The sequence below is a fragment of the Manacus candei genome, unplaced genomic scaffold (assembly GCF_025592945.1).
Source record: "Manacus candei isolate 608988 ecotype Guabito, Panama unplaced genomic scaffold, ASM2559294v1 h1tg000016l, whole genome shotgun sequence".
Taxonomy (NCBI): Eukaryota; Metazoa; Chordata; class Aves; order Passeriformes; family Pipridae; genus Manacus; species Manacus candei.
The window spans coordinates 2284090-2298208 of NW_026138064.1; the positions used below are offsets into that span (position 1 = coordinate 2284090).

At 40.7% G+C, this 14119-nt stretch overlaps 1 protein-coding gene across 3 annotated transcripts in view; it reads left to right on the plus strand.

Moving 5' to 3' along the window:
- The first annotated feature begins 934 nt into the window (after positions 1 to 934).
- Positions 935 to 14119, plus strand: part of TMEM161B (transmembrane protein 161B) — a 42545-nt gene continuing 29360 nt past the window's right edge. Inside the window, exons 1-3 of one of the 3 annotated variants that reach the window (XM_051782629.1) lie at positions 935 to 998; positions 9016 to 9119; positions 13596 to 13676. In XM_051782629.1, the coding sequence (XP_051638589.1) occupies positions 996 to 998; positions 9016 to 9119; positions 13596 to 13676 (188 nt within the window). In that variant the 5' untranslated portion in view covers positions 935 to 995. Of the gene's footprint in view, positions 999 to 1043; positions 9120 to 13595; positions 13677 to 14119 lie in introns of those variants that run through there. The other 2 variants (XM_051782628.1, XM_051782627.1) reach the window with 2 other exon arrangements.

Below are 14119 nucleotides of genomic sequence, written 5' to 3' on the forward strand. Positions count from 1 at the left end.
AAAGCTTGTCAAAACACCACCAGATGTAGGTATTTTCTTCAGAAATACCATTTATCCATTCAACCAGAATGCTTCAGTTTCCAGATCACAGCTGACAGACCGCAGTGGCGCATTTAAAGTGGTACGATTTACGAGAAAGCCGTTTTATTATTCCACCTGAGAGACGTGGCTGCTTCCCAGCACTCCTCTGGGACCGGCTATCCAGTTGCGTCCCTCAGGGCAGACCTAGGCGGCCAGCGGAGCTGGGACCAAAGGCCGAGCACCGTTCCACCCCCGTTGTGCCACTCCAGGGCGGATACACGAGGCACTTCCCCGAAGCCCCGCCCCACTCCCTCAGCACCGCCTGCGACGCCCGCGAACCCCCCGCCATGTCGAGGCCGAACGGGGCCGGCATCGCTTCCGCCCTCACCGCGCACCGCTGCGCATGCGCGGCGGCACCGCCGGCACAGGGAGCGCTCAGTGACCTCTGCGCATGCACAACTGAGCCGCCGCTCTCCTGCCCTTTCCCCTCCCCCGGCTCGTTCCTTTAGCGCTGCCGCCCCCCACACATCACCCCTCCCTCCCTCCCTTCCCAGTGGCACCGGCGGTGCCCGGGACGTAGCGGGGGAGTCCACGCTCCGGGCGACCACCTGCGTCACGTGGGCGAGGTCGCGCCGGCGCCCTGCCCGAGGCCGTCTGCCCACGCCTGTGCCTGACAGGGCTGGCGCCGAGCGGCCCGCGGAGGGTGCTCCCTGGTGGGCGCCTTCGCTCTCCCTGCTTCTCCCCATCCCTTAGGCACGGAGCGGAGGGGGCAGCGGTGTCGCCGAGACGCGGTGTCAGCGCGGTGCGGCCCCGCCCGTGCAGGCAGCTCTTCGGGCAGCCCAGGCGGGCCTGGCAGCGGAGGGGCCGCGGCGTGACCTCGGCGCGGTGCGGGCGGGAGCGGCGGGCGGGGGATTTATGTGCCGGGAGCGGGGCCGGGCGGGGCCGGCGCGGGCTCGGGCACCGGCACCGGCACCATGGTGAGCGCGGGGAGCGGGGACAGGGGACAGTGGGGAGAGGCTCTGCTCGCGGCCTGGGGTGCGGGGCCACGCTTCCGCAGGGCCCGGCCCCGGCTGTGGGAGGGCCGAGACCGCCGAGTGGGTCTCTTCATTAGCTCTCATTAAGGGAATGATCGTGCTGGCTGTACTTCGCCGCGACCTCACGCCGGCACCTTTGCACTGCTCGGGGGTTCGGTCCCTCTGTGCCGCTTTTCCGCGGAGAAGGAGAGTGAGGCACCGTGCTCTGGGCTCTGTGACAGGGTTGGGATGTCTGACCATAAATACCCGGAGCCCTCATCACCCTCCTCAGCTCGCCGGACGGAGGCTGTGGTGAGGTGGGAGCCGGTCTCTCCTGCCGTGCCTGCAGTGAGGGGACCGGAGGGAATGGCCTCCAGCTGAGACAGGGGAGGTTCAGATTAGATATTAAATTTTCACTGTCAGGGTAGTCCGATATTCGAATAGGCTGCCCCGGGAGGTGGTGGAGTCAGCATCCCGGGAGATGTGTAGGAGGTGTCTGAATCTGGCGCTGGGTGATGTGGTTCGGTGGCTTAGTGATTGCACTGGCAGCACTGGGCTGACGTTAGACTTGATGATCTCAAAGGTCTCTTCCAACCATGACGATTCCTTGATTCTGATTGTTTATTCACATCTTCTGTAAACTCCCTATAAATAGGATGTGTAAGTGGTCTTGGATATATGTAGAAACCTTTGTTGTTCATTAATGCCAGTTCATTTTCAGTGCTCTGGGCTGTGTCACAGTGTGTGCTGTGGCAGCACGGCAGTGTCACACAATCCTAGAGTGGTTTGAGTTGGAAGGGACCTAAAGAAAAAAGAATCCCACTTTAAATTGCTTTTCACAACAGGTATTTCAGCACAGCCAGAATTTATTGCTCTGAACATAATGCACAATGAATGACCTTGTAATGTTGTAGGGGAATAACAAAATTTGACTGGTGTAATTGTTAATGGTATAAACTTGTTGGATATACGTCGCTTAAATAGAGGAGGCTAAGTAATGAATATCAAATAAATAAAGATACTGAATTTTGTATTTAGGTCTTAGTTACCGTTGAAAACACTGGAGTTGATCAGCTCGGCTTTTAATGTACTTAGAGATAAAAGGAGCAAGGATATGTGGGTGCAGGTATAAAACGTGTTTTGTATGTACCATTGCACATATAATATAGAGTATATTTTATGTATTTTATATCTATTATATTATATTTTTCTTCCATATGACTATATGACTAAGTTTCAATGTCATTTTAAATATGGCAGAAGTGTCTGTTTGTTGAAGCAGATTGCTAAGAAATGCACTTTACAGTTACATTTTTAATAAAATTGCCTTTTAACTGTTCTCATACTTAGAGATTTAATCACATGATTCTACTAAAGCTCTTTTTAATAGTGTATATTATGAAAGGCTTATGAAAAGAACTATATTTCTTTTCCTTAGGAAGTATTTTTCTTCCTTTTTTTCTTTTTCTTGAGGTTAGAATATTTAATCAAAAGGTTGTGAAATACTCATTTATAGGATTCCATGGGTGCTGTGGCCAATATCCATATTGGAAGCTACTTTTTGAAAATTGTGAGCTTTTCCTCTCAGTGTAGGTCCTTAATTAAATAAATTGAGTGGTTGCTTGTGCTGCCTGATGAGATTGAAAGATCAAGTCCAGTTTCCTTTGCTGGCAGTGTGGACAAATAATCTTTGTGTGTGGTTCCATGACGTCAGCAAAGTGAAAAGATGGTTGTCTACTTTTACAGTGTTTGGAAGCTGCATTCTGTAGTTCCAAAGCAACAGGAGAATGAAATGTTCATCAGTTTCTTTTGCACCAGGAGACTTTTAAATCAAGTCTTAAAAATCAAGATCTGCCAAGCTGGGACTGCCAAGACTCATCTATGCAGTTACAGTCCCAGTTAGGCCATGACTTTACACTCTGCACAAGTGTCTTAATACTGTGCAAGGCCACAGTGTTTTAGACTGTTGAGCTGAGGCATCAAAGACTTTTCACTTTTTATGCTTGGAATTATTCCTTTAATGGCAGAGCCTGCTCTTTAAAAAGCAAGTGTTCTAGAGAGTGGGAGCTTCCATAGTTCCTACTTGTGTTCGTTGGGGAAGTATTGGTAAACTTCCCCAACTACTTTTTTGGTAAAAAAGTATTTGAATAGTAATAGTGGAGTATAACCTTGTTTTTTCCTGTGTAGCAGATCAGTTCTCTGAACTGGTTTTACTTGTAATCTAATAATACATTGCATATCTACTTTGTTCAGTACAACAAATATTCAATATTGGCCTCTTCAGTAATAAAGATAAATGTGTTTTTTTATAAATGCCCTTGTTCCAGCCATGGAATTTCTGTAGCAATAGCTTGATTTGCCTAATGATCACTAGTTCTGTAATCTTTGTGCTTAGAGAGCCTCAGTAGAAAAAGACAAAAGACTGTCGGGTAAAATGCAAGTTTATTGTCTGTCTTTTGAATCTGTGGAAAGACACTGGTCAGGAGAGGAGTGACCCTTGGGTGGGAAAGACCCGTGAAGGTGAGTGGTTGGGTCTTGAACTTCTTGTATATTCATCATACCACTTCATGCATCTTTTGTTCATCTCTGCTGTCTTGTAAACAGTGGTAGGTGCATGAAAATTCTGATTCAGGGAAAACTTGGTCATGAGAAAAGAAAAAAAAAGTAAAAATCTGAACTTTGAAGAGGTCTCTTGGCATAGATATCTTTCCCAAGATTAACTTTATGAATGTCTGATTTTTACATATAGTAAGATTTGAACTGCCTCAGATTGCTGACTATCATTCTGACTACAGGTCTTTTGTAAAAGTGGTATTTTTCACAGGAAGCATTCATTTTAAGATGCTGCGCAGCAAGCTCAATTTTCTTTGACCATCCCATATAATATTTTCTACTGTTTAGGAAACAATTCTGAATTGCATTTATGTTTCAGAAGAACACTGTCATGCTTTTGCAAGCTGCAGCTTGAGCTTGGGCATATACATACAGAGAAAAATTTGCATGTGGGGGAAAATTGACCTATGGAAAAGTGTCATTTAATAGCAAAAGCAATAATGTGTCAGCTATTAAAAGACATTTTGAAAAATTTATACCAATTTAGCTTTCAGGCTCCACAAATACCATTGCACATTTGGAATTGCAGGAGATGAAAATGTTTGTTATATTCTCTTAGGGATGTTGCTGGTCACCACTAATACCATACATTTTCCATTTCTTACCTGGAAATTCACAGCCTTGTTAGCATGTTTGCATGCTGCCATTGAAAGAGATTTATGCCCTGAGTTAACATCTGTAGAATACTCCAGTGCAGTTGTGTAAAAATCTTGTTTTTACAAGACTTGCCACTTCAGAAAGAAAGCAGCTGGCATTACATTTCTGAAGGTGAAATTGTAGACCAGCTGTTTTTTCAGGCATGCAGTTGTATCCCTGCTGCAGTCCTGGTGCACACAGTAGTTGGCTTCAGCTCAAGATTCTCATCTTGCAGTAGAGGAGGTGGTTATTGTCAGAGAACAGGTAGTTTCAAAGTCCTGTGTAAAGCAAGGTGTTTGAATTATTTGTAATATATACATATGTAGTAAGGAAAAGAAAGATGGAAAAACCTGTTACTACAAGTAAGGAAGAATAACCTTGGGCAAGGTCAAAATGAGGAGACTGGAGTGGTGTCTTTGGATAAAACAGCCTTGGCTGACTTTGTGCTTCATGTTCTGTAATTCAATTAATGATGAAAAGAAAAATGTCCTTTAGGCAGAAGTACTTTTAATTTTGTTGGTTTTTCTTTTTTTCATTGCTCTGAGATCGCTGTTGGTGTTTTATAAGTACACTTAACTTGTAGATAGGAGTATTGTAACTCTATCTTAGTTGGTTATTCTTAGTTTTTGTTCTCCTCACTATCAGCAACTGTGTCACCAGGTATGTAATATAAAACTGTGAAGGTTTAGGTTGTACTTTATTCAACCTTGTGCTGTTCCCTTTTGGACGTGTCATCTTTTTATTCCCCGATTTTAAGAAATCTGGCCAGCTTTCCTTTAATGTAACTGCTAATACTGCTCTTGTGGACCACTTATGTGTTCTCTGTTATGATTTAAAGCTTTCATGTGAAGTGTGCTGTGTTAGGCAAGTAAAGGTCAAGGATCTGGAAGAGAGCACAATGCTCCAGACTTCTGAGGCACTTCTAACCAAAGGCCTTCTATGACAGAAACACAGCTAGACTGCAGTTTATTTGACAGTGTTGTCGCTGCGTGGCTGTACTATTTCAGTCTCGGTTTTGGCCAGGAGGTTTCTTTCCAGCTTGTGTTTCGCAGAGAAACTGACTTACCATGTTACATAGTCCTCTTTCTTTGGTCCCAGCGCTTCCTGGCATTAGAGATTGACAGAAATGTCTCTGATCAATGGAATACTGACCTCTCTCTCTAGAGTCTTGAACTTGGATTTCAAATTCCATGCTGCAAAGCTGAGGCATGATAGGGACATGGATATGTGTGGAATCAGTGCACCGAAGGTCTTATGAAATGGGTTCAATTAACATGATTTTTCACAAACTGTTCTGTATCTGCAGACATTTTGTTTAGTCTGCGCAGCAGTTCCTCATCTCTTAACAGGTGAGTAGTGCTTCTATGAGTTTTGGGTCAGCGTGGTCAGTGATTGTTTGCTTAATTACGTTATCACAGGTCAGGTGATGGGTTCCAGGTTTTGTTCACTGGAGGCCCTCAAAACCCCCATATGATGTGGGCTTTGCCCTTGTGCATTATCCCTCTCAAATATGTCGTACTTTATTTTTTATACTCTTGATTTTTAAAGTTGTGGATTTATGACTAAAATCTAAACTCTGTCCTCTAATTTAGAGTGTGCAAGTAGAGGATGCAAGATATTGATGGGAACCAACACCCAATTTTCATTCATGTCCCTGAAATGAGTGGTTTTAAATTTAAACTGGTATTAGTGGTAAAGTGAAGACTTAGAAATATGTGGGAGGCTGGATGCAGACAGAGCCTGAACTGTATTTCGGGGGAGGGGAAAGATGTGTTCTAGTGTCATAATATGGGATAATCTGGGATGTTGCACGTATTTCTGGTATGTGTTTATAAAACACACAAGCGGAGTGTAACCACATCCAGGCAAAAGGGTAGAGTTGGCAAAAAGTTGTGCTGTGCACATAGCGTGTTGAGTGACCACATCACCTACTGTATTCCTGTGCCATGTGTTCTTGGCAGATTGCAGGAAGATTAATGCAGTGGACTTTTTTAAATTTCATGTCACAGCTTTACGCTATTAACATATTACTTGTGGTTATTTACTAACCTTCAGGAATCAAGGGAAAATGCCTATATCAAGTGACCTCATATATCCATTTTTTAATTGTAGGAAAGTAAGTGCAGGAAAATACGAGAAAGATATTTCCACCACAAAGTCAGATTTAAAGTTAAGATTAGCGATATCTTTGGGATTCGGTTATTTTTTTCCTGTGGCTTAAAACTTGCTGAATTGTTTTCATTTGTATGCTGAAATGTTTGTAGGTATTTCTGTTTTTAACAAATGCAGCAAAAACCTCTATGGGAATTAGCACTGTGAATTTCTACTGGAAGGGGGTAGAGAGGATACAGGAGACATTCAGTGGTTAAAGACAAATTGTTCCTAATGGGTTCTGTTAACAACTTGCAACCTTCACTTGAGTAAGGAAATGAGTTTCTGTTGGTGAACTTTTAAGTAGTCTGTTGATTTGTAAGTGTTTTAGCTCAGGTAGTGGTCCTGCTGCCCTGTATAAAAATAACTGCCTTGATTTGTATAATTTTCCCTCCTGTCGTCTTGTGTTGAAAAGGCATTTTCTTTCCCTTGCTGATAGGAACCTCTAGGAGTAATTGAAGAGACACACCAAGAGAGTGAATTCTGAGGATCATGGCTTAGTGGGCAGGCGGCATAAAGGGACAGTGATTTCTCTCTTACATTGGGTGGCAGTGGTCAGGCTTAGTGTGAGGTGGTCAGAATAAACACTTGATTTTTAAAATACGTGGTTTGTTTCGTACACAAATTAGAGAGTATATACTTCCTTAGCAAGTTAGTAATTTAAAAATCAAATATATTATGCAGGCAGCTTGTTTTAGCAACACTTCCTTTCACTGGAAGGAAAATTAGCCAGGGAATTGGTTTGAGTAATCTGGGCATGGAACTATGCACAATCCTCAATAAAGGTAGAGTAGTAATACATGCACCTCTCAGTCCTGATCTTGATCCCTGATCTCGGTGACATAGAGCACAAACAAAAGCGAGTTCTTAATTTTTGACATACCTCAGGGAATTGATGGCGCCAATGTGTAGGAGCAGTAGAAATTCCAAGGAGGGAGGAGGCAAGGAGGGGCTTGAGCACTAATGGGGTTTGAACCTCTCCAAAGGTGTTATTTCAAAGTATAAAAAGGTAACAAGTACTTCTGACGTTTGGTACTTTGTTATGAGATGTGTGGTAATATATTGAAAATGTTTACAAATACTGCAAGATAATGTAGGCTATCTTAATCTCCCTCAATCGTGTTAGCTTAAGGATGATACTGCACATCATGCAAAAACATTTCATCTACACAGTATTGACACAATTTCTGATTTATTTAAGGTGGTGGGGGGAAAGAAACAGCATTGAAGGAACTTTCCTTAGTGCAATATTTAAGACCAAAGAAGTTATTGTTGGTAGGGAAGGGGAAGGTTGGCGAGGAGTTGTAGGTCAACAGCTTGTTGCATAGCAGGAACTTGGCTTGTATGACCATGGGACCCCCTCTGAGGTGCAAGGACTGCTGGAGAGGGACAGCATTCTCCTGGCCAAGTGGGGCAAAAGCATCTTTGCCAACAGTCTGGCCAAACTGGTATGGGCAGCTTTAGACTAGGACTGAGAGAGGAAGGGGGTGATGACTCACAAATCAAGAGGAGAAAGTGGTGGACTGAGCTGGTAAGCAAAGGATGCAAGGTTATGTTGAGAAGAGTCCTTAAAAACAACTAATTAGGGGAGAAAGGAACTCATGTGTAGGTAAATACAAATAGGAAATATCTGTATATACAATGAGGCCAACATTATGAGGGAGAAGCTCTTAGACCTCTTCAGGGAAATGAGCATCTTTGACCTGCCAGTACATTGATGCATGCAGCATGGGGAAAAATGGGGAAGTAGGGGGCTGTATGAAGTTGCAGAGCTATGATTTCATTTGGATAACAAAGATGTGATAGGATAGGCAGTACAGTGCCACCATGGATGGATGCAAGCCCTTCAGTGGGGATGGGCTGGGAAACAGAGGAGTGGGACTTACTCTCTACTGAGAGAACAGTAGGGATGCATGGAAGTCTGCCATGGCATTAAAAAAAAATTGTGGAAACAGCAACAAACAGTCAGAATTAAAGCTTGCTGAGTGACTGGGAATGAGGTGGCTGCTGACACTACTGAAGTGCCAAATGGTTTTCAAGAGTTGGATGTTGAAGCTATGCTGATTCCTATGTGCCCTTCTTTCCCCACCTCTGCCTGGAGTTCAGTGTGGGGCAAATGCTCTACACTAATCAAAGACTGCAATTTCACAAAGTGGATGTTGTTAATTTTGAAGTTATTGTTAACTCCAGGGGGTTTGAGGTGTCAGCTGTTTAATCTTGTCAGAGCTGAAGAGATCACAAAACCCAAATTTGTAATCAGGGATGTAGGTTTAAGGCATAATGTCTTGTGAAATGCCATGTCTATGGGTGGCCTTTTGGTATGTGAAGCAGGGGACATATATTACGGCCATCGTGACCTGGGAATGCATTTTCCCTCTGATGAAACATGTAAGTGATTGTAGCAAGTTTCAGGGGATTTTTTATTTTGAAAACTGCGACCGTATCCTGCCCTCTGTTCCTTTCCAGTTTAAAATTAACCAAAAAATTAACCTATCATACAGAGCATTTTTATTTTTTTTTAAGATACTTTATGACTTTTCTAAAACACATACTGACTTATTATTAACTTATTTCTCTACAGAGTGTGATAGGTGTACAGCTGGTGGTTACCATGGTAATGGCTAGTGTCATACAGAAGATCATACCTCACTATTCTCTTGCTCGTTGGCTTCTCTGTAGTGGCAGGTAAGATAAGAAACAGTTGCTATACAATGTGTGACTATGACAATGCAGTTATGCATTAGAGTAGTAACAGTAATTCTTGAAAAGTAATGGACAGCTGTTCTTAATACTGTAGCATTGTGCCACCTGATTTGCAGGCTCAAGGTAAAACCACATTGTTGCTGTAAAAGAACAGAATTGTTTGTTGCTGCTAATGGTATCAGTCATTAAGTTAATTGTTCTTCAACTCTTATATTAAAGCTACAAGGTACATCCTTTAATATTAAAAAGCTAAACTGAATACAAGATACTGAAGAATGGAAGGATTTTGTTTCCTCTGCACTGCCTCTGTGGTGTTGTTAATCCACCTCCTGATTAGCTTTTCATATAAACGGTACTTAGGTATTTGTTAAAAATTCTGGTTTTTTAATACTTCATAGGACAGGATTAGCATAAATTCAATATACTACTTCCTTGTAACAATAGATCAAATAGACATAGTGAGTTGCAGGGGGAGCATTCCCTGTGTGTCTGTATCCATAATAACAATGAAAAACAACAGCTGTTTTGAATATAAATCAGTATGCTAAATATCAAAAGGAATCATAGACACTGTTTTTTTCATTTGGTAAGAAAAATACTTAGTTTGATTAGAAGGTAGAGTGCTGTCTTTTGTAATTGTTAAAATTTTGAGAATACGTGTAGTATTCAAGGAGTATCCCTTGAATAATAATATACTCCATAAGAGTATTAATGAGTCTTGTATAATTTTCCATTGCCTTTTTGCCATTGCCTTTTTTGATTCTACATCTCATAATTACCAACTTGTTTCTTTTTAATTTTCCACATTTCATCACCCAGCAAGTTGCTAGTGAGAATTGACTGTAAATGTTGTTTAGAGGTGTGTTATGTATAACAGAAAACAGTAGTTGTTAGGTGAATAACACGAACAGGAATCATACTCTTAATGAAATTTCGTTGTTGACCACATCTGCAGGGTGATGATCACCTTTTTTGTGCCCTAAAAAGAGTATTACATTAATGAATATGAAACTACCTACCATTTGCTTTTCAAGTGTATTACCACTAGAGTGTTTTTTATCACCAAAGGGCATGTTATACTTTTTATATCCTATTTAGACTTTTATTTCAAAATTTAAATATCTAATTGCTCTTTTAAAAGAATTGCTCAGTATTATGTCTGTGATCTTCATTCTTTCAAAGTTTTCACTCTCTGTATCCTTGTTCTAAGGCATGTGTCAATGATAGGGAGAGGTTTGCTGTTCAAACATTTTTTCCTAATCCTTTTCTCCATTTATCTTTGCACACCTGCAGATTGATAAATACATGAAGCAAGATTTCAGCACTTGTGCTTAGGTAATTCTGCTCCTACTGAAGTCAATGGGAGTCCTGATATTGCCTTTACTATGTTAGTACCCTGGAAATCTCATGGTTGCTTTTCAGTGTTCTTTTATTTACCTGGTAACTTATTTTAGTGCATTGTAATTTCAGACACTATGAATAATTCCCTGAATGCAGGAATTGTATGAAGAGTCAGAAATAATTCTGTGTACCAGAAATGAAAACAAGTTAGAAGCTTTGCAACAACAAGAAGCTGAGTTGTAATGGCAGAAAGAAAACCAGTTATTTTGATGGTTTAGTTGAGAAACTATCTATTATTTTTAATCTATTTTTCTTTAGTTTTGTATTTTTGCCAGTGGTATTTGGTTTGGCAGACCTGGGCAGGTGGAGTGGTAGGGTGTTTTATACACAAAAGTGTACAGGTACAAATAGGCACACTCCTAAGCAGTTCAACTGGCCTAGGAGAAGTTACTACCTGCTCCTCCTTTCCTTTGTCAATAGACTCCAACTCATCTTTGGTTCCCAACAGTGGTTTTTAAGTGATTTGAACTAAATGTCTTGCTTCCAAAGGGTTGGCAGGCTTTCCTAAGCAAGATAGACCAAAATGTCTATAGATAGTCCTTGCCAAATGGGAGAGAGGACAAATGTGTTACCAGACAAGATGGAAACACTTAAGTGACCAGTTGATTTCAAGATGCCTGTGTGTGTACAAGCAAAGTCCATTGAAAGGAAGCACAGACATTTCAAAATTTAAAAGAATTGTTAGAATAGACAGACATAAGATACTTACATCATTGACTGTCAAAAAGCTATTTACTTAAATTTGTAAAGAAATACAAACTTTTTCAATCAATGCTATTTTCAGAGCTTGAATGGAATTTAAATATATTTATTGGAAGAATTGGCAGCCTAAGTATCTGTATATGCCTTTGTATTTTTAACTAATAAAACTTGCTCTACCAAAATGTTGCTTTTAAGTTGCTCAGCTGTTTCAGTTGTTCTGTTTTCAGGCCACTTCAGGAAGACGGGAGAAAATGGATGTTTTGTTGTGCATTCATTAATGATCTTCATTCAGATTAACTGGGGCATATCTGTGTGGCTGTTGCTATTCAAACTGACTTGGATATGTCAAAGCCACAGTTGTGGGATTTGAGATTTAAGCATATGTAAGCTAAAACAGATACAAATTACTTTTTTATTGTCTCCCTCTTTATGAAAACGTTGGTTCAGATCTCTTGGTTTTAAGATTTTAAATGCTAAGTGTATAGGGTTTATGGACTGAAAAATCCCCAAACTCTTGTATCCTATTGTAATTAGGTATCACTTGCAACATAATATTCTGTATTAGGAGCAAATTGTAACTTAAGTGTTTGATTTGGGTGAGCATACTACACAGAACAAGAATTTTGTCTGTTCTGCTGCATTAGGTACTATTTCTCTGCAGGAAAGATTTCGAAAAACTTCTTCACATCTTAGGTAGCTTTCATCATTACAGAACTGCTTATGGTAATCTCAGCATGCCAAATTCAGATCTGGGATATTGTGAATAACAAAGCAGAAGAATATTTCTCTGCTTTCTCACACTTTCTTTGGGTCATGTGAAAGATAGGAAGAAGTCAGCATCTCCAATGTTGTTTGTCTTCCTGGATGAAAAGGTTGTTTCTATAGTTTCTGTGTGTCTCAGTCTTAACAAAGTCTCTTTTGCAGCAAAGTTTACAAACCACAGATTTTTCAGCTAGGACCACACATGATGAAAATAAGTTAATTAAACAACATTCACTCTTAGTTACACTGAAAAAAAAACCTGAACAAAAGTCAGCTCCTCTTTTCTCCCCCCAAAACTCTGTGTTTGTGCAAAGTCTGTAATATTTGCCATTTTCAGTTTTGGAACTGGCAGTGAATTCCTTCAAGGGAAATTTGTGGTGTTTGATGTTTTATTGACTGGTATTTGAGTTCTTTTCTCTCAAAAAGATCCCAAGCTGAAGGAAGCCTTTCCAAAACAGAGCTGGGAGTCAAGTGTTATCAAGTGGCTTGAGGTTGTTTGGGTTTTGATGCTTACTTTCCAAATTTGCCCTGCTATCTCATTGAACTTGGATGTGACATCATCTCGAATTCACCGACATAGATTTGAATGATCCTACTTGGTGCAGTGTACTTAATATGAGCAGATGGTTGTGGATTCCATTATCGCCTCTAACTATTACCAGTGTAAACCATGTCACTATGGGTGACAATTAGTGCCCTCCTACTTCCACATACATTTCCCAAGTCTTTTTTGGTTAATACTTGGTCTCCTTTACCTCAGCATTTGAGAGTGGAGACCACAGTGACATCCTTCCTGCATGTGGACGATAATCTTCGCTTGTTGAATGTGGAAAAGGCCTTGTTTCAGCTACTAAGGTTTTTGATGTACTTAGAGATTTAAGTAAAATATACCATCCTAGCACTTAACCATCTCTATTTTTCTTCTTCATAATTTCCTTCCCACTTCTTGCCTTTTAAATGAATGAGCAATGGATGATGCATTGATTTGTGAAAGTGGAAAAACTTGTAGGTCAACTGCATGTAAATTAGTGATTTTTTTAATGTCACTTTTTCTAGTAGGATTTGAAGCTAGCACTGAGGAGGCTTTTAGGAAAGGAGTGTTGATGTTATGATCTGCTCTGCTTAAGAAAAAGACTGGTAATGATTATTAGATAATAGCTATTTCAGATTTTGAAAAATTGCTGGGTTTTTGAGGGTATAATTATGTTTTATAAAATTGTTTAGAATATGGTTCTGATGGGTAATTTTGATGGTATAGTTATTCTAATGAACCTTTTCTGCTTCTACAAGCCCTGTATTTGGTGATATCTTTAAAATTTGGTGTTTTGAGAGCTGAAGGGCTTTCATGTGAATGACAAAGTGTCAAAACTTTCTGATCATAAATAAACATCTCACACTGAAGAGAACTGAAGTTTAGCTGTGGTTCAGTTCAGGCACGATTGGTACTGGCACATAAGGGTGTCCTGCTTAGGAGTGGCAAATGACTGGTGTCTTGATAGGCATACAGGTCTGCACTGATGTACAGTTTTTAAAAGCCCCACTCGACATTGCAAATACAGGTATTGTTATACTTAAAATTTTCTTTTTCTTCAGTTTACGGTGGTATCAACATCCCACTGAAGAAGAACTACGGATTCTTGCGGGGAAGCAAAGAGGGAAGAGCAAAAAAGACAGGTAAATACTTGCTTCAAGCTTTTCTTCCCCTCTCTTCTGTTTTTTTTTAGGCATGTTCATGTAATAACTTTGCCAGCCAACTTTTGTCTTTGTGTGAGTTAAAAACTGCTAGTTGCATATGACTACCCCACTTGCATTAATTGTCCCAGTTCTTTACCAAAATATGTTCTTTCAGTTTAACAAAGGGTTGAACTTTGCCAAGTTGTACAGAACTGGTTAATTTCCAGTTAACAAAATGGTCTGTGAAGCTGCTAATTTGGTGGCAAAGCTTTTTTTTTCAGTGGATGTATTTATTTAGATAAAAATTGAGGAAAGCAAATCTTAGAATTGAACCTCTTCACTTGAATCAAGGGAAGAAAGATTTGAGTATATTAGTTCAACGTAGATTATTAGGATCTGCCACTCTTACACAGCTGTGAAAAAGGTAAATGTGCTGCTAGGAT